This window comes from Xyrauchen texanus, chromosome 34, assembly GCF_025860055.1.
Source record: "Xyrauchen texanus isolate HMW12.3.18 chromosome 34, RBS_HiC_50CHRs, whole genome shotgun sequence".
NCBI classification, from domain to species: Eukaryota; Metazoa; Chordata; class Actinopteri; order Cypriniformes; family Catostomidae; genus Xyrauchen; species Xyrauchen texanus.
This window is the reverse complement of record NC_068309.1, coordinates 29,865,270-29,886,629: the sequence shown is the minus strand read 5'-3', so window position 1 is coordinate 29,886,629 and position 21,360 is coordinate 29,865,270. Positions and strand designations below refer to the sequence as shown.

Below are 21,360 nucleotides of genomic sequence, written 5' to 3'. Positions count from 1 at the left end.
GTAGACATTAAATATTTAATTGAAGTATTTTGGCATTAAGTCGTTTATTTGTGTGTGTTTTCACCTGTGCTGCATGTATCACCTGATCCAGCTTTCCATGCATTTACAGTTCCGAACAACTGGGTACTGCATTGCAAATGCAAAACGCAGTAACTACACATTTTGACAAAATGTTGTTATGATCGATATTGTGTGTACTGTCTAAATACAGTACATTCTTTTGGTATGCAGGTGAGAAATATGAATACATTCTCCATACAAACTTAATCTAAAAATGTGGGCATTGACCCTAATACATGATGCAATAACAACAACATCGAAAATAATGTAGTCCGGTTTTGTTAAACAAGTACAATTAAACTACTAGGAGCAACTTTCATGTTTTTTTTGTTTTGTTTTTTTAATTAGCATTTTGAATATGCAGTTTTACCAGCTTCCGTGGGATAATATAATAGTAAAGTATCTGCTGGTTGCACACTTCAGAATCATGACGGATGGAAAAGTAGACTTTTCTTTTGAACCGATACCTTTTAATGACTCAAATGTACTGATTCGCAAATTGTCGGTAGATCACCCAATTCTGAGGGACTGTGAGATGATAACTATGTTGTTAACAAATTGGGAATAATTATTATTAATGGTTAACATTATTATTAATATTGAGACTAAGGATGGGAAATGTTTTTTATTATTATTAATGCAGCATCTGTTTTTTTACTTCATGAAACATATGTTTTTCCCCACTTCCTGTAGTTAAAATTGGCCTGTATATATTTCCAGGAGGTACATGCTCGACTCCACTGCACATCCTAGCACAGAAATTGATGGTGTGGATTAGTGCACACTTCTTCATTACAGGCATAATAAACATGGGAGCGGATTTACTGTACAGAGAATGGAGACTTCACTCGCAAGTGGTGAGCCAGGTGTGGGAGAGATACGGGCAAGCTGCAGTATCTCTTCACATCACCCAAAAACCCGCTCGCACTGTCATCTGAATCAGTGTCTAAAGAGAAACAGCACAAGAGATAGGGCCTACCCAGCATATGTGCAATGAGACTGAACATAGCCCAAGAAAATAATAGCTTTGAAATTTTAAACTTAAGCATTCAGTTTGTTTTATATCTGTATTTATAGTGTCTAATAATGCATTATATGGACCTACAGATCTTAAATATTCTTCTAAAAATCTTTGTGTTCAGCAGAAGATGGAAAGTCTTCCATATCTGGGATGGTATGAGGGCGAGTAAACGATGAGAGAATTTTCATTTTTGTGTGAACTATCCCTTTAAAACATGCGGTTCACCTGCCATGAAGGTGAGGTGAGGAGATCTGCAGGCAGGAGAGAAGTGCAGTTTGATGACATTTAGTTTGCACTGCCATGGCTGAACAGATGGCTCATTATGGCTGCGAGTGCACCTTCGTCCCTCACAGCGCTTGCTGTCTTTGTTTCCGTGGAATTTGAAATGGGCTCTGACGAGGGTATTTACTCGTTCTGCTGGGGAAGAATTACTGCTGAACACATGGCCCAGGTTAGTCCCAGACCGGAGGAAGTGTGCTGATCCTCCTAGACTGCTGGGAGTAAGCACACCCCTGACAGCACTGAGGAGTGTTTAGTGTCGAGTCAAGAGTTATGCGTGTCATATATTTCCCAGTCTAGAGTTTAATTTACACTTATGTGTTGTAGGATGCATGGTTGTGCATTTTGTGTTTGTATTAGAATGCAGAATGCTGTGTAGTTTGAACCTGCGCCAGCACAATTTGATCACCTTTGAAGCTGCATATGGGTCTTCTGTGTCTCCTCTGGTCATTCTTAGACAGGAAACTGTGCCATGTGTGCTAGAAAATTCAGGACGATTTTTATTTGATAATTTCATTTGAAAAGTTTACTGCTGAAATGCCAAGAAATCATATTTCCCACATCAGGCCCAAAGTACAAAAGCCATAACAAACATAGACAATTAGGGAGCACCATAGGGGGGTGCTACCACCCCATTTTAACACTCAAAAGCTGAAGTCATTACCCTTACTTAATTGAACTGTACAAGGTTTTTACAAGAAATGTAATGTCTTTCATTCAGATTAAATCAGTTTCATTGAGACAACATTATTTTGTATTATTAGGTCGAATGAATGTACTATAGCAGTTTTAACTCAACTTTATAATGTTCATCATACTCAATTTATTAAGGTTTATAAAATAAATGTTCTTATAATTAATCAAACATTGACCCCTGTCCACCATCGAAAGCACCTACAATGGGCACATGAGCATCACAACTGGACCTTGGATCTGTAGAAGGTCGATCGGTCCAATGAGACACGTTTTCTTTTACATCACATGGACGGCCATGTTTACCTGGGGAAGTGATGGCATTAGGATGCACTGCGGGAAGACGACAAGCCACTGGAGGCAGTGTGATACTCTGGGCAATGTTCTGCATTGAAACCCTTGGTCCAGCCATTCATGTGTATGTCAATTTGACATGTGCCAACTACCTAAACATCATTGCAGACCAGGTACACCCCTTCATGGCAATGGTATTCCCTGATGGAAGTGGCCTCTTTCAGCAGGATAATGCGCTCTGTCACACTGCACACATTGTTTGGCACTGGTTTGAGGAACATGATGAAGAGTTCAAGGTGTTGCCCTGGCCTCCAAATTCCCCATATCTCAAACTGATTGAGCATCTACTGCATCATGCTGATGTCCTGGACCAAGAAGTCAGTCCAAGGCAATGTAGTGTGCAACGGATGAAAGAGAAACACCTGGGTTCGGAACAACCTTTTTGAACAAGTCAAGTCGTATCTTAATATTTTGCCATCTTGCACAAATGCTGCACTGAGCATTTCCCTCAGCAGTGCCATGAGACACGTGAACCTGAGGTCTCAAACACAGAAGGGAAGTCAGTCAAATGTGTCATTCATGTTTAAACCTATAAAGTGTCCTTATACTGTATGTGCTTCATGCTCTGATCGATTTCTGCAATTTTCTTAATTTCATGACAATCCTTTATCTCCAGCATTTTGGTTTTATCTCATTGTTTTGGGGGCATGAGATTATTTTCTTCTCTCTTGAGTGACCTGCCTGCTCAATAGCATCATTTGGAATCAATTTTCTGCATGGAGAATCTTGACATTCAAATGCAAAAGGGTAGAATGTGCCAAAGGCAAGACACCTAGCGGGGGCTACAATTCTTCAGCACTATGGGGAGTATTCAATGAGACGAGTCTTCAGGGACTTGTTCTAAAATGTTTATTAACAGTTTAAGGATTTAGACACCAGCATATTTAGTCTCCAGAGATGCATCTGACTACATCTGGATTTTATCTTTCTAACGGAAACAAATTAACATGGTGTTTGAAAGGTAAGTGTACTGAAGGAATGCAAACATCTGGGAAACCAAAACGGACAATAAAGGGATAGTTTTATGGAAGTATATTAATGACAAATGTCTTTGAAACAAAAATCATGCTGAACTAATTGAAAAATAAAAGCATTGCATTCACAGTGCTTGCATTTTTGGGGGATGCAATTTCATATGGATGTATATTTAAGTTATGAATATTTCAATTGAAAACATTTCACACAAAATTTCATCTTTCATCATGCCTTTTCTTTTTCAAATACATTTGTCATTAAAATAATATATAGTTTGCCCAAAAATGAAAATTCTGTCATAATTTACTCACCCTCAAACTTCCTTTCTTCCATAAAACATCACAGGACAAGTTTTGAAGAATGTTCACGTTGCTCTCTTACATACAATGTAAGTGGATGGTGACCCGAGGCTGTGAAGCTCCAATACGTGAAAACAAAACCAGTAAAGCATAATAAAGTAGTCCATATGACTCATACACTATATTTAAAGTATTTTAAAGACATATGATAGCTTTGTGTGAGGAACAGTCAATTTAAAAAAAAATTCAAGTCCTTATTCACAGAAAATCTTGCTTGATAGCTTTGGTAACAATAAACGTTCACTGCATGGAAATAAGCAACTTGTACATTCTGTTATAAATCAATCTGTTTGTGTTCCATAGAAGAAAAAAAGTCATACAGGTTTTGAAAGACATAAGGGCTAGTAAATGCTTACAAACTATACATTTAATAGGCCTACAAAGAGTAAATCATGCATATGTAATGCTCCTGTTTTACCCGCTCCGTATGGTACTCGAACCGGCATGGGAGGCGGGTGCGCTAACAAGGAGGCTAAAGGCTACTGCCTCTAACGTCAGTTGCTAGTGCACCTCTTGAGGTCAGGAGAGTGAGGTTTATACACATTGCACAGCTATCTTTCAGCTGGCCACCATTACACTCACGCCCCTAAACCTCACTCCCATCCGGGTCACAGCACCACTGTAACGCTCCTGTTCTACATGCTCAGTACAGGACTCGAACCAGCGTCTCCTGCGTGGAACCGAGGCGGGTGCACTATCAAGGATGCTAAATGCTATCTTTCAGCTGGCATCCGTTACACATGCATGGTCAAAAAGTTTAGTTTTTGCAATAAAACTTTAGAATGGAGAAGACTTAGTGTGCATAGATGGTATGATTGTTGATGCCAGGTGCGTCTCGAAAACAGCTGATCTCAGGAGATTTTCATGCTCTACAGTCTCTGGAGTTTACAGAGATAAACAAAACCCATCCAGTGAGTGTCAGTTCTGTTGGTGAAAGCATCTTGGTAATTAAAGACATCAGAATGTGTTTCATTAGAGCAGTCAGGCAACAAATATTCCAATAACAAAAAAAAAAGAGGAATGCCATAGTACACACAACAGCATGTCCAAAACAACCTGACAATATCATGGTGCTTTTTGTAGGTGTAACATCAAGTTCCTTTAAAGAACTATCCCTGCAGTTGGTATAAGCGAATTGAACCGTATTGTATTGTGGCCTGCTTGTATTCGAATACAAGGATACACCTTTCCATGTTATTACTACATCATGACATGGCGGGTGGCTTCTAAGAGCCGAAGTTGCAATGTGTGCGTTTGCTGACATCTGCAGGCTCGTTTGTGTAATTACACGTGCATTTAAATGGGCGTAAGAGTCCGTAAAAGGACAAAAGAAATGTGCAAATCTCTGAAGTATACATGCTTTATAAGGTGGCTTTTGCGACATAGATGTTATAAGGGGGAATGGAACAAACGGACAAATGAGTCCGTTTCATATTTGAAAGTACACAGTAAAGTCAATTGTATAATTTAAATACAATTGTATAGTTTAAATGGTCGTGTAGCTAATATATCTCTTTGTCTGCAGTTGTATTTGTTTATAATTCCAGATATTAATTCCATACATTTAATATGTAAATGAATTGACAATGCAAAGCTTTGTGACAACATTTCTCTGAATCATTTTATTTTTCGCGACAAATCAAGACCTCCGAGTCGCCGTAGCTGCCGTAAGAAAGATGGCGACTTCCAACGAACACGAGGATTCGCCTGAACAAGTGAGACTTTTTGTATTATAACATATCAGGCGTTAATAAACAGTTTTATGTGCAAATATATTTTAAGATCTTTCAAATTACACCTAATGCTTGATTGTAAAATAAGTAAATTGCCTTTAAACTGTTATCAACAAACTAGGGTAACAATTTACATTTAGGTTCCATTTGTTAACAATACAGCCTTTTACTCTCGGCTAATGTTTATTTATAAAGATACAATTGTTTATTGCAAGTTTTTGTTCTATCGTAAAGCATTAACGTTAAAGCTGGACTCTTTCATCATTTTATTCATCATTTAAAATCAATATTTGTCCGTTTCAGATGCTATTGTAGAAATGTATTTATTCACAGCGCTTTTCTGTATGAACTGACTGCAGTGCTGCTGTCTGATGTGTATCTTAGATGTTTTTTATCAGATGTGTTTTGGCGTTTTACAGGAGGAGATTGCAGAAGAACCCAAAGCACCAAAGATACGAGAGACACCAGAGGACATCAAACAAGAGGCGATTGTCAACACACTTGCATTTCATCCCAACCAAGACATCCTTGCAGCTGGAGATATAGATGGAGATATATATCTGTAAGTGTTTATTTAGCAGTCACAGATATCTTGAAAAAAACAAGCACAACTAGTATGAGTATTTTTTTGTATTGCTGGGCCCAGTTGCCTAGAAGCAGAAAATCTGATTCATGGTTTTACATGTTTGCAGATATTCATACTCATGCACCGAAGGAGAAAACAAGGAGCTCTGGTCATCAGGACATCATCTCAAGTCCTGCAGGAAAGTGGTCTTCTCCAGTGATGGACAGAGTCAGTATCTGCAACACTTCAATTCATTCAAATGTTCAGATTTATGCTATTTGAATAACTGGTCAACTGATAAATGAAGCATGTCTTTGCATTGACTTATTGTGGAAAGTTTATAGACAATGAATGGCAAGGAATTACAAGTGATTGATGTTCTCTATGTTTTTACAGAATTGTTCAGTGTGTCTAAAGACAAGGCTATTCACATCATGGATGTGGAGGCTGGAAAACTGGTGACACGCATCCCGAAAGCTCACAAGTACCTGATTTTCCTCCTATTAAATGAAGCCAATTTTTGCAGTCTTACAGTTAGTAAGTTATTATTAGCAAGGTAGACTAATATTTTCCTTGTCTCTTTTTCAGGGTGCCCATCAATGCTCTGCTGGTGGTCGATGAGAATGTGTTTGCGACAGGAGATGATGAGGGCATGTTAAAGGTTTGGGACATGAGGAAAGGAACATCGTTCATGGATCTGAAGCATCATGAGGATTATATCAGTGAGATTACTGTTGACCAGGCCAAGAGAACATTACTTACTTCCAGGTACAGTTAAAGTGGTTAGTAATGACATTGTTTCGGATGACTCGATGTAGTGTAACTCCAACTTTTATTATTATTAATTTTTTTACAAATATACAGTGGCCTCAAATTTCTGGACACTTAAAAATTTACAAATGCTGTTACATTTAAAAATAAAAGATCAAACCCTTTGATATCTGCAAACAAATGATGCTAGACATTTTCTAAGCTAACTTCACTTTTCTGAGCCATTTTTGGAATGACTATTAACCAACTGGTCTCGAGGTGATTTTTAGTGGATGTATTAAGCCAGTTGCCCTCAAGTTCTCGAGTAACGAACCACAGGCTTATGGACAAGTGTCTAAAGGGTGTTTGTCTTCATTTTGATCTATTGCTTTTTTATCATTTAAAGCCTAACAAACTTTTAGTTTTTAAGTTTTGCTCAAAGTTTGCTTGTTATCTTAATTTAAAATAAATTCCACTTGGTTTGATATTTTGTTATCTAAAGGAATAAAATTAAGACATTTAAGTTTGGCTCTAATTATTTTTTGGGGGTCACATGTTATAAGCTAACTGATCTATTGAGCATGTACATCTGAGATGTTCATATTGTTTGCCGCTTTGAGAGCTGAACAGGGTTCACTGAAATGTGCTGCGCATGCAGACTATATACTGTATTTACTTATTAAATGCAGTCTTTTGCGATTTACAAGGCTATTGTTTGCCTTTAACCCTTTCCCCGCCAAACACGGAATTTTCCGTGTTTTATGAAAAAACGCTTCCCTACCAAACACGGAATTTTCCGGGTTTCCGTGTTTTAGGTGTTATACGGTGAGGAAGACCCCTCCGCATGTTTTGAAAGAGTACGCAACTCTTTGATCAAAGAAACAGACTGCGATCGTCTCAAACATGAAGAAGTGGAGTATTGAGAAGCTCAAAATATCAGACATAAACATGCCTTTTTATCAGCTTTTTGTCTGAAATGTTGTTTTTTGACAAAACCGACCTCTGTTCAAGTCGCAATAAAAAAAGAACAAATGAAGATAAAATAAAATCGTTTTTTTTGCCTAAAAGCAGAGGCCCAGATCTTTATTTTGATATATAGCATCTTCATATATTCATGGAAGAAAATATTCTGCGGGCCATTAAAATTTAGCGAAAATCGTCAAAAACCCTGGCGGTGGCTGGCAACTTTTTTTTAAAAACGCTGGCGGGGAAAGAGTTAAAAGACTTTGGGGGGGAAAAAATGCACAAGTCATATGAACTACTTGAATGGTGCTTTTATTGTCCTTTTATGTTATTTTTGGAGCTTGACAGTAACTACCATGACTAACACACACAATATTGTATTGGGATCAGACTCGTCGGACCAATACCCGATCTGGCTAAAAACATCAGTTTCGTAGCCAATACTGATCCAGGTACATATAATATTTTTATATGTAGGTGTATTTATGTTGCTTTTGGTTTTTAATTTTAGTGGTGATGGAACTATGGGTGTATTCAATATAAAGAGACGAAGATTTGAATTTCTTTCTGAATTCCAAAGTGGAGATCTCACCTCTGTTTCCATAATGAAGGTGAGTGTATACATGCACGTTTAAGGTGTTTATAATAAATTATTATTATTTTATAAATGTCTTAGATTTTATATATATGTCTAAACCGCTGGCAACAAAAGTGAGTACATTTTTCCCTAAGTGAAAGTGTCCAAATTGGGCCTAAAGTGTCAATATTTTGTGTGGCCACCATTATTTTCCAGCACTGCTTTAACCCTCTTGGGCATGGAGTTCACCAGAGTTTCACAGGTTGCCACTGGAGTCCCCTTCCACTCCTTCATGACGACATCACTGAGCTGGTGGATGTTAGAGACCTTGTGCTCCTCCACCTTCCATTTGAGGATGCCCCACAGATGCTCAGTAGGGTTTAGGTCTGGAGACATGCTTGGCCAGTCCATCACCTTCAACCTCAGCTTCTTTAGCAAGGCAGTGGTCGTCTTGGAGTTGTGTTTGGGGTTGTTATCATGGTGGAATACTGCCCTGCGGCCCAGTCTCCGAAGGGAGGGATCATGCTCTGCTTCAGTATGTCACAGTACATGTTGGCATTCATGGTTCCCTCAATGAACTGTAGCTCCCCAGTACCGGCAGCACTCATGCAGCCCCAGACCATGACACTCCCACCACCATGCTTGACTGTAGGCAAGACACACTTGTCTTTGTACTCCTCACCTGGTTGCCGCCACACACGCTTGACACCATCTGAACCAAATAAGTTTATCTTGGTCTCATCAGACCACAGGACATGGTTCCAGTAATCCATGTCCTTAGTCTGCTTATTTCAGCAAACTGTTTGCAGGCTTTCTTGTGCATCATCTTTAGAAGCAGCTTCCTTCTGGGATGACAGCCATGCAGACCAATTTGATGCAATGTGCGGCGTATGGTCTGAGCACTGACAGGCTGACCCCCACCCCTTCAACCTCTGCAGCAATGCTGGCAGCACTCATACGTCTATTTCCCAAAGACAACCTCTGGATATGATGCTGAGCATGTGCACTCAACTTCTTTGGTTGACCATGGCGAGGCCTGTTCTGAGTGGAACCTGTCCTGTTAAACCGCTGTATGGTCTTGGCCACCATGCTGCAGCTCAGTGTCAGGGTCTTGGCAATCTTCTTATAGCCTAGGCCATCTTTATGTAGAGCAACAATAATTTTTGTTCAGAACCTCAGAGAGTTCTTTGCCATGAGGTGCCATGTTGAACTTCCAGTGACCAGTATGAGTGAGTGTGAGAGCGATGACACCAAATTTAACACACCTGCTCCCCATTCACACCTGAGACCTTGTAACACTAACGAGTCACATGACACCGTGGAGGGAAAATGGCTAATTGGGCCCAATTTGGACATTTTCACTTAAGGGTGTACTCACTTTTGTTGCCAGTGGTTTAGACATTAATGGCTGTGTGTTGAGTTATTTTGAGTGGACAGCAAATGTACACAGTTATACAAGCTGTACACTCACTACTTTACATTGTAGCAAAGTGTCATTTCTTCAGTGTTGTCACATGAAAAGGTATAATCAAATATTTACAAAAATATGAGGGGTGTACTCACTTTTGCATATCACCCCCTATTGGATGGGGAGGAGAATTTATTATCTTGGATGGCATGAGGGTGAGGAAGTTATGAGACAATTTTCATTTTTGGTGAACTATCCCTTTAATGATTATAACCAGTCACAGACATGCTAGTTGTGTGCATAAATGCAAAGTGGCACTCGAAAATAAGAAACCTCACCTGGATAAAAAAGGCTTTAGAACACAAAGCTTAAGTATTTTGGGTTTTCAGGATGTCGCAGCACTCTTTTAATTGAAATGATTAATCACATTTACAATATCAAGGGAAATTAACTATTATTTATATATGTTATAATCGTAGCAACCATAGTTCATACACAATATGACAAGCGAAGTGATACATTGAAGCATCCCAGTGCTTTTATACTAAATATGAGCAGTCTTGACACACCTCTTGGCCAATTTGATTACTTGAATAGAGATATTGTGGAACAGATTATTTACAATCTTTTTTCTTTGCCACACAGCGAGGCCGTAAAGTTGTCTGTGGTTCCAGTGAGGGCACAATATACATTTTCAACTGGAATGGATTTGGTGCCACCAGTGATCGTTTTGCACTTCAGGCGGAATCTGTGGATTGTATCGTCCCCATTACAGACAGTATACTGTGTGCTGCCTCTATGGATGGAGTAATCAGGTGAGGCACATGTAGAATATGAATTGTTCCTTTTATAATGTTACAGTGTTACCATCCTTGTTTCTATTAATTGTCTTTCTTTGGGTATTTTTCCTAAATAGCAAATATGACCATAATAAAAGACTGAACATTATCATAGTCATCGGTTCATTTAAAGAGAATTCAAGTTTCACTTCTGAGCCATTTAAATGAAAATTTTCAGTGTTCAGGAGGGTTTTAGGCCCTTACCATTTTCAAAAATGTGAGATGTGAGTCCAAATCACTTTTCTACATATACCGAACAGCCACAACATTAAAAGCACCTGCCTAATATTGTGCAGGTCCCCCTCGTGGCACCAAAACAGTGCCAACTCGCATCTCAGAATAGCATTCTGAAATGTTATTCTTCTCACCACAATTGTACAGAGCAGTTATCTGAGTTTCTGTAGACTTTGTCAGTTTGAAACAGTCTGGCAATTGATGAGAGGGGTCAACAGAGAATTGCCTGACTGGTTCGAACTGACAAAGCTCGACCAACGAAATGAGGGTGATTTACACATTATTAGGCAGGTGGTTTTAATGTTATGGCTGATTGGTGTATTTTGCTAATAGAGTCAATTGTTATAAACAATTGTCTTTGATTGAGCAATGTCAGGCAGTTAAGGATCCCCCTCCTCAAAAACACCAGTTAACCTCTGATTACAGGGTCCACAGAGCCACAATTTTTATACTTTGCTTACAGTAATGGTTTATAGTTGTCTCTGCATATTAAGGTGGCAAGAATAGTATGTGAACCCTTTGGAATTTGTTTTTCTGCATTAATTTGTGACACAATGAAATCTCATCTTCATCACAAGTATAGACACACAATGTCCTTAAGCTAACAACACACAAACAGTTGTAATCTTTCATGTCTTTATTGAACACATGCCATTAAACATTCACAGTACTGTGGAAAAAGTAAGTGAACCTTTGGAATTAATAACTGGTCGATTCTGCTTTGGCAGCAACAACCTCAACCAAGTATTTCCTGTTGCTGCGGATTAGATCTGCACAACATTCAGAAGGAATTCTGAACCATTATTCCTTACAGAACTGCTTCAGTTCAGACATAGTCTTAGTATGTCTGGTGTGAACGGCTCTCTTGAGGTCATTCCACAGTATCTCTATTGGGTTATGGTCTGGACTCTGACACTCCAAAAGGTGTATTTTCTTTTTTTTTTAAGTCCATCTGTATTGAATTTACTTTGATGTTTGGGTAATTCTCACGAAACTATGATTCTATAATTCTCACGAAACCACAGTGTCAGCCGAGCTACTGAAATGTGCCCAAGCCTTCATTAGTAATTCAAAAATGTCACTATTTAACTAGTATCACTTGGGCTGTTTCTAACAAGTTACTGGATAAAATATATATATTACCTGTTGCCACTCCCAAGCAGAGATCCTGTAGTGTATTTGTCAGCTTTCTGAAGATAATGTCATTTTGGCCAAATGCATCCTATATCCTCTGTGGAAAAATAGCCATCCAAGCTGGGGTAATCTTCCCTATTTTGCAGTAGCCAGTGTGCAAGAGTAATTTTCTTTTTTAATTAGTTTGTGTAATTAATCAATGTTGTGTCTCTCAGCTGCAATGAGCCTTAATGCTGAAGTTGTTAGTTTAAAGCTGTTTCCTAGCTTTAGTAGTAATCGGAGTGATCACATAATGCTGATGAATGAAAACACTGACTGACACTGACTCACTTCACCACACCTGGCTCACATTACACACAAAAATGGTCTTTTACCACCCACTGCTGGCTAAAATCTGTAATGTCAAAAAATAAATGTAAAGAGACTCTTATAGCTCTTAACACATGTGCCAGGGGTCCTCAATATGCGGCCCGCACTAAAGGCCTGTACACACCAAATCTGTGACTCAAACTTCAGACGAAATTTACACATGCACACAGAGTGCGTAAAAAAAATTAAAATGAAAAATAATTTCACTCTAGGTGGCGCTGTTGCTGCTCTACAAACTTATTAAAAATGTATACCATTGTCATGCATTCAGCTGTTAGAGATTAATATATTGAATGCTGTTAAAGCATTAATTTACCTAATTTGGCATAACTGTTTTATTCTGTTCTTTCCATGGTGTTAATAGATTCTGAGGAGGATATAATCTGTTTTTATGCAAGTGAGATGAGTAAAGGACGCTGTTGCATAAATATACATCCTATTTATAATTGCACATGTATTTTGGAACAAGTATATTCCAAACAGACTCCCGAAACCAACTACCCTTTATATAATGTCTGGATTAATGCCTGGATAATATGACACAAGGTTTTGTGATACAAATAGCCATGGAATATTGCACATTAAGAATAACATGGTACAGAAAAAAATATGATGAATTATTACAATGCTGTTATATTCTTAAGAACAATAACAATATTAATACTAATAGGTCTAATAATTTAATCTGCAATTAGGGAAAATGCAGGAAATCCCATTTGGAGATGAGCAGGAACAATTGGGGGACATGGAGATCTAGATTGTTAAAGTTTTTTTTTTTTTTCTGTGTATCTATATACAAACAAAATGTCCATAATTGTTTGAATAAATAAAACAGGCTATTAAAACTGAGAAAAAGAACAATACAATTTTTTTTATTTACATAAGTATTCACAGCCTTTGCCAGGACCATGGTGCTACATAAAACAATATAGGATAAACCCAGAACCACATGAGACTATACAGGCTAAATAACATACCTATATAAAGGCACGTGCAAACGTGTGCAAAAAGTACGGGACAGTACAATAAATTACTACCAATGAACAGGACAATAGACACTGTAAGGGACAGTGCAGGGGCAGCCTTGAGGCTGTAATTGGTGCCAAAGATGTTTCAATGTTTCAACAAAGTATTGATCAAAGGCTGTGAATACTTGTGTACATGTGATTTTTTTTTTTTTTTTTTTAATTTGCAAAGATTTCAAACAAACATTCACAATGTCGTCATGTGGTATTGTTTCTAGAATTTTGAGGAAAATAATGAATTTAATCAATTTTGGAATAAGGCTATGTGGAAAAAGTGAAGCCCTGTGAATACTTTCCAGATGCAGTGTGTGTGTGTGTGTGTGTGTGTGTGTGTTGACTTTGAATTGTTGATAGAATTTGGCACTTTACAAAATAAGTTAAATGTTCTCTTGTCAGTCAGAACATATGTTTTTTTTTTTTAACCATTTTATTGACCATTTAAATATTGCATGCAAGAATATAATTTTTCTGAGTCATTAGCTTCTCTACTGTTAGCAAAATATTCTGAGGTCTCATACTCATCACTAGCCCCTGTGGAAGAGACCGGTTTCTGTGAAAATGTAATCTGTGGTCTATATATTTTTTTTTTAAAATCCGATTTTGCTATAATTTTAACCTTTTAATAAAATGTTGCTTTTCATTAGCTTCTATACTGTTAGTAAAATATACAAAGTTTTATTATAATTAAATGTTCTTAAACATTGATTTAAGTCTGCTTGTACCTTCAGTTGTTCTTCAGTACTTTTTTATACAGTTAAAGCTGGTGTCCTAATAGCCTTGACTTGAGTGTATCACAATTTTAAAGGCAATCTAAGTGATTATACTGTAACATGTTCAACAGGGTAAATCTGATGGGGGAACAAAATGAGACAAAATGCTCTCATATTTATATTAACAGCCACTAATGTGTGTAAATAATGATTGAATTGCTTATGGGCGGACGCAAGTATCTTGTCAATTTTTTAAATACAATTTTACTGAAGTGTTAATGTATTGTCATTACTGCAACTTTTTAATCATTGCTGAAACACATAAAAAATATATTTACACAGCCAAGAAATTTTAACAATTAAGAAATATGGCAATTATGATAATTTATCCTTATACCAGTCATTACATATACAACTTTTTTTAAAACGGTTTTGGTTCATCTGAAAATTGTGAAATTGGTAGGTGTGTTTCGGTAATGAGATGAGTGATAATTATTTGTTGCATATATGAGCATCTAATAAATGTTGGCAAGATCTTTGGCCACAATTTTGTAAAAATACTGTCTTAATTTTACTGTTTACAATAATTTCAGACTTCTCCATGTTACAAAAGAAAAGAAACTAAATAATTAACTTAAAAATCTTATGTGGCCTTGTTGAAATCAGTTGTTTGTGAGAATTACCCATTTAGGGTCATTGTTCTGCTGCATCACCCAACTCCTACTGAGCTTCAGCTGGTACACAGACACCCTGACATTATCCTGAAGGATATCTTGATAAATTTGGGAATTATTTTTCCCATCGATGTTGCCAAGCGGTCCAGGCCCCGAAGCAGCACCAAATCATGAAGCTCCCTCCACCGTACTTCCCCTTCTACCACCGTATTCCTTCAAGTCTTTAGCTGTCACTTTAGGGTTAATTTTTACCTCACTGAGCATTCTGCGGATTGCCGTTTGAATCATCTTGGCTGGACGGCCACTTCTAGGGAGAGTAGCCACAGTAATAAATCCTCTCCATTTATAGACAGTTTGTCTAACTGTGGACAGATGAATATCTTTGCTCTTCATTATAACTTTGTAACCCTTTTCTAGCTTTATGCAAAGCAAACATACTTGATTGTAGGCCTTTAAGAGATTTTGTATTTTTTTTTGCAAGGCATGGTCCACATCAGCAGATGCTTCTTGTGAATAGCAAAAATAGTCAAAGTAGCTCTAACCCACACCTCCAATCTCATTTGACTAATTGGATGCCAGGCTTGCCACTTCCTGACTCTAATTTGCTTTTGTTGACGTCAATAGCCTAGTCGTTCACATAATTTTTCCAACCTACACTGTGAATGACTAATGGGTCAATATGACAAAGAACAATATTTGTTAAAAATAATATATATATGAACAAAATGTGTAGGTGTATAAGTTATAACAGATTGTATTTGTTCAATATTGTAACTTAGATGAAGATCAAACCAGATTTCAAGACAAATTTATACATGCAGTAAATTCCAAAGGATTCACATACTTTTTCTTGCCTCTGTACTTCAGCTTTAAGATGAAATCAGAAATGAATTTTAAAGGGTTTTCTTCATTCTGCAGGGCGATAAGTATCTTACCAAACCGTGTAGTTGGCAGTATCGGACAACACGTCGGAGAGCCCATTGAGGAGATTGCCCGCTCTAGAGACACACGTTTTCTGGCTAGCTGTGCTCATGACCAGCTGATCAAGTTCTGGGACATCTCCAGCATTCCTGATATGAAAGTGAATGATTATCGACGGAGAAAGAAAAAAGATGGATTCCTCAAAGCTCTAAGTAATAAGGCATTTGATACAGGACAAAATTTCTTTGCTGGTCTTTTGGACACAAATGAACAAAAAGGGAAAGGAGAGGAGGAGGAGGAGCGACGACGACGACTGCGGTGACAGCGACAGTGGAAGTGACTGAAAACAATTGTTGATGACTGTGTACTTTTATTGCGATATTGTTTTGCAATGTTGCCATTTGTCATGTATATTTAATGTCAAAGTTCAGATCAGTTTCTCATAAACCTTTAAGAACCAGGATTGACAAGTTTTATAAAAGCATACAAGATCTGGTGAAACTTTTATTCACAAATTACAGTCCACCTTTTCGTGCAGTAGCTTTAGAAAGGTGTGGCAGTGGCACAGGATAGAAGCTGATTGGCTAAGTAGGCTGACTTTACTAGACTGAAATGCCCTGTCATGTTGAGGCAAGGAAAAGAAAGCCACACCATCATTGTCAATCATTAGAGTTTGTCTATTCTTGATCTCTTCTGTCAAAAGAACAAGGAAGGCCTTGGCAACATAATCTGCCCGGTAAATAAAAATGCAATGACATGAGTATGCAAGACTCATCACAAAGCTTCATTCCTACTATGCAGTGCATTGTCATGTCCCCATCATCATATTCACTGATCAGCTACAACATTAAAACCACTGACAGGTGAAGTAAATAACATTTATTATCTTGTTACAATGGCACCTGTCAAGAGGTGGGATATATTAGGAAGCAAGTGAACTGTCAGTTCTTGAATTTAATGTGTTGGAAGCAGGAAAAATAGGCAAGCATAAGGATCTGAGTGACTTTGACAAGGGCCAAATTGTGATGGCTAAGACGACTGGGTCAGAGAATCTCCAAAACGGCAGGTCTTGTGGGGTACTCCCAGAAGTGGTTAGTACCAACCAAAAGAGGTCCAAGGAAGGACAGCCAGTGAACCAACGACAGGGTAATGGGCGCCCAAGCCTCATTGATGCGTGTGGGCAGCGAAGAGCTTCTGTAGCACAACTTGCAGAAAAACGTAATGCTGGGCATTATAGAAAGGTGTCGGAAACACTCAGTGCATCGCAGCTTGCTGCGTAAATGCAGACCGGTCGGAGTGCCCATGCTTTTTAAGATATTAATGATGTAATACAGTCAACAGGAATGCATATTTTATTACAGACTAACCCAATCCCCAACCCTAAACCTAACCATCAGTGGAGTAAACATTTTATTAGAAATGTTTCCATGGGACTAGAAACTGTATTTTGCAAGTTGCTAGCATAAAGCGCCATCAGTAGCAGCTAGGAAAAGTAAAACCATCTGAATTGACCCAAAAAGTCTGGGCCATAGTGCTTGTCAGTGATCACGTTTACATGCACTTACGAAAATTGGTTATTCCAGGGTTTTTGTTCTGAAATTAGTTTGAAAGCTGCTTATGTGACCATGTAAGCAGTGTTGTAACAGGTTTTTGAAGTTACTGTCAAGCTCCAGAACAATTTGTAAGATTATCAGAATTTATATTGTTAATATTTACCAGAAGATCCATCCTACCTCATGTAATGGATCTCCCGCACACCTAGCTGCTGTTCATTTCGGCTATGTTATCGGACGACCTGATTCCTCTACCACGCTTTCTGTCCAGTGTCTATATGTTAAAGTGGACTTGTTTATTACAATTTTAAACATTTATCACCTTTTATTTAATATTCCCTATTGTTTATAGGGAATCAGAGAGAGTGAGTCGAAGGTTGTTTGAAAACAGTATTTTTTGGTAATTCCATTTGGTGACACTAGTAGCGCAGAAATTACATACTTCACCTTAAAATTTCTACTCTGATGTGACATTGGCAGCATAAAATTCAGCTTGGTCCATATTCTATATCAAGTGCCACCTTCAATTCTTTTCCCAGCAATTTATTCATGTCAGTGATGGCCACCTGTAATCAAAATGAATCAGGATAGGGTCTTTTACAATACAATATAGCATAGTAGCCATTATTACATACTCTATAATAGTACAATATAGTATAATAAAGCAAAAAGGTTTAAGCTGCGTACACACTGCCAGCGACTTTATCGCTGCAGGTCGCCAGTGGCTGGCGGTGAAGTCGCTAGTGGGTGTTCCCACTACTGGTTGCCTAGTAACGTTTATAAATGACATTCACGGATGTCATTCCATTGCTGTTGACAGCGAATCTCTTTTCTAGCCACTAAAAACAAACATTTTGGACTAAATATAAATGGAATCAGTACATAAAATGCTTTATATCAAAGATGAATGAGAAACAAGGCGTGCTGTTTGCCAGAGCGGCTGTTTATCTGCGGCGAAAATGCAAATGTCGGTCTGTCTGGGTCCATAAAATCCCCGCGATCTCAGATACACCTTTCCACGCAGTATTTTTCTTTAAAATGTCCTTGTACGTGGGAAGAGACATATCATAGAGCACTGAAAAATTTCAGTTTTTAGTGGCAATAAAAGAGATTCGCTGTCAACAGCAATGGAATGGACAAAGTCGCTGGCAGTGTGTACGCAGCTTTAGCCACACTACTGTTTTGTAATGCTAATATAGACTTTGGAAACTTAACATTTGAACCCATGCAAACAAACAACCGTTTTGACCTAAATGCACCTTTGACCATTTTTCCGACGGTATTTCGACACAGCTTCTACTCACATGCTGAGCTCCTCCAGTCACGAAAGCCACTTGAACTTTTAAATCCATCATCAGCCACACACTTGTGAAAGAAGTATGCTCCCGAAGTGCAATTATCCTATGTGTTTACTGTGTCTTGATGTGGCAGATCATTGCACCGATCTGCAAAATTACCACTTTTATGAAAACGCTATTGGATTGGAAAAGTGTAGTGATCCACATGTGATCTTGATAGCCTATATTAAAACTGGAGAGAGGAAGACAAGAAAGAAAAATGTACTCATGAAATTGGCAATATTTGAAAATAAATGTTGTATTTTGTTGGGCATTTGTTAGTTAAATCATTAGTGGTGCTTGCTAAGCAAACATATATTAGTTTCTTAAAATAGTTCAACTTTACACTCGTCCTGCACCATTTAACCATCATGGGCTATTGGATTTTAAGCAAACAGACTTACAATTGTCACCTGAAAAAATATCTATTAAACAGTACTATACAATAGGACAATAGTAATATTTGAAGTGGTGGTGGAGGCATAATGGGCTAAAGCACAGAACTGTTAAACAGAAGGTTGCTGGTTCAACCCCCACAGCCACCATTTTGTGTCCTTAACCCTCTGGGGTCGACGGACACCCCCGACTGTGAGGTTTAATGTAAACATAACACAACTCAACTTTTCTGCGTGCTTGTAACAACACACAGGCGACTGTGAGGTTTGATTTAAACACATTTCATTCATTTTCTGCGTGTTTGCAACGATACACAGACAAGAAAGCTCCAGGATAGGTAGGAAGAGTTAACATTTTCCTCAGAAGAAGAGCGGGAATCCAATGAACATTTGTATTTTGAAGAGAGATTTGATCCAGCCGAGGATACAATTTCGGACGAGTAAGTTAATTAGTTTTCATTAGTTGACATGCTATTTTATATAAACATGTACATATTTTACTAGTGTGACTGTTTCCAGACTTGCCAGCCAGGATTCAGAGTATTGACATTTGAAATTTGTCCTAATAAGCAAGTTTTAGTTACATTTAAATGCTGTTTCAGCTAAAGCAGGTATGTATGCTGTATAATACAAATATGATCTGTAATATGATATAAAATAATATGAATGTTTAAATTATATTTTAACTAGTGTTTATGCTGCCTCATCATCAACGAAGTTTGTGCTTGCAAATATGTGTTCAGGTTAAATGAGTACAATGCATTTTAAATATGCCCATCTTAGAAAATGAGCATATTATAATGATTTCTGAAGGATCATGTGACACTGAAGACTGCAGTAATGATGCTGAAAATTCAGCTTTGATCACAAATTGCATTTTACAATATATTCAAAAAGAAAACTGTTCTTTTAAATTGTAAAAAGAGATCAGAATATCAATGTTTTTTCTGTATTTTGGATCAAATAAATGCATTCTTGGTGAGCAGAAGAGACTTCTTTTAATAGTGTGGGTCTAAAATTAAGTCTTTATGTAAAGAAAATATTTAGTCAGATTACTTCTTTTAACTTAAAACTTGATTTGGATCATTAAGTCTCCTCACATTCATTCTCTTTATGTCACATTCCTCATTGATAGGCCCAGGGGAGGGGTCTTTTGTCTCCTCAGGTATGAAGCACCTCAATATTCATGATAGTTCACGCCTCATCACATATGACCTTTCTAACACTAAAAGTGTCTTGCAAAAGTTAAATTAGTATATTGGTTTGTATGAATGCGTGATCAGGATGGTTTTCACATTATTTTGCAGCAAAAAACTCTAGGCTACAAGATCCAGTTCTCAAAAGTCTTGTGGACAAATGTTTAGTATCTGTTCTATGACCTTATTTCAGTGACATAAAATTTTATATTTTTCAAAAACCATGCTTAAACTTTATTTTCTCAAAAATACAAACCTGTACATACATGTTGCTCACATATTATTGTAGCCCAGTTTGTGCTGAATACAGTGTAATCAGACTTTAGCCATTAATGTGCCATTTAAGCAACTGAAAAAAGCACAAATATCAAGGCATTTCAAAACTTCTCCAGGGCCCAAAATACCCTCAGACCCCAGAGGGGTTAAGCAAGACTCTAACTCCAGGTTGCTTCAGGGGATTGATAAAAGCAGCTGCCAAATTCCTATATGTAAATGTAAAATGTACTAGAAAACTAAATAATATATAAATATTCCCAGGGGTCAGAGATTTTGGGCCATTAAAGGAATGTTCTGTACAATTTAAGATCAATCTTTAGCATTTGTGGCATAATGTTGATTACCACAGAAATGTATTTCAACTCGTTCATCTTGAAATGTGAAGCTTATAATTTTATAAAAGCACTGTATGAATTATTTTGTTAAAACTTGCTACAAACTCAAGGTGTCAACAAAATCATCATTTTGTTGTCATTTAATTAATTTTTTTTACATTACATTATATTACATCGTCATGGTAATGAAGTTGTAAAATTGGCTATGACTTTAAACAGAATATTTTTGTCATTGCATCACACTAAAATAATGTTTACTCGCATATCCTTTGTCATGAGGCTATAATTTTGATCCAGTGAGTATTTTAAAATTAAAAACTGGGCTCCCATTCACTTCCATTGTAAGTGCCTCACTGGAACTCAGATATTTGCTTTTATTTTTTTAGAAAAGGAGGGATACGTCACAATTTATTTTTGTGGACATTAACATTATGCCACAAATACTGTGGATTGAGCTTAACTTGTATTGAACCCTGAGCATTCCTTTAAAGGGATAGTTCACCCAAAAATGACAATTCTCATAATTTACACACCCTCATTCCATCCCAGTGAACTGTCCCTTAAACCAACCAAAATACTCTTTCACAGTAAAGATAAAGACTTTCATTTTGAAATTGTAACACAA

The 21,360-nt window shown here is 37.5% G+C and overlaps 1 protein-coding gene across 1 annotated transcript; it reads left to right on the top strand.

Annotated features, from left to right (window-relative positions):
* The first annotated feature begins 5,417 nt into the window (after window positions 1–5,417).
* On the top strand, window positions 5,418–16,480 carry wdr55 (WD repeat domain 55). The gene is made up of 8 exons (XM_052104672.1): window positions 5,418–5,456; window positions 5,894–6,036; window positions 6,167–6,267; window positions 6,436–6,523; window positions 6,628–6,807; window positions 8,264–8,363; window positions 10,383–10,552; window positions 15,641–16,480. The coding sequence occupies exons 1-8, from the start codon at window positions 5,418–5,420 to the stop codon at window positions 15,963–15,965; spliced, it is 1,146 nt and encodes a 381-aa protein (XP_051960632.1). The 3' UTR covers window positions 15,966–16,480.
* Window positions 16,481–21,360: the final 4,880 nt, after the last annotated feature.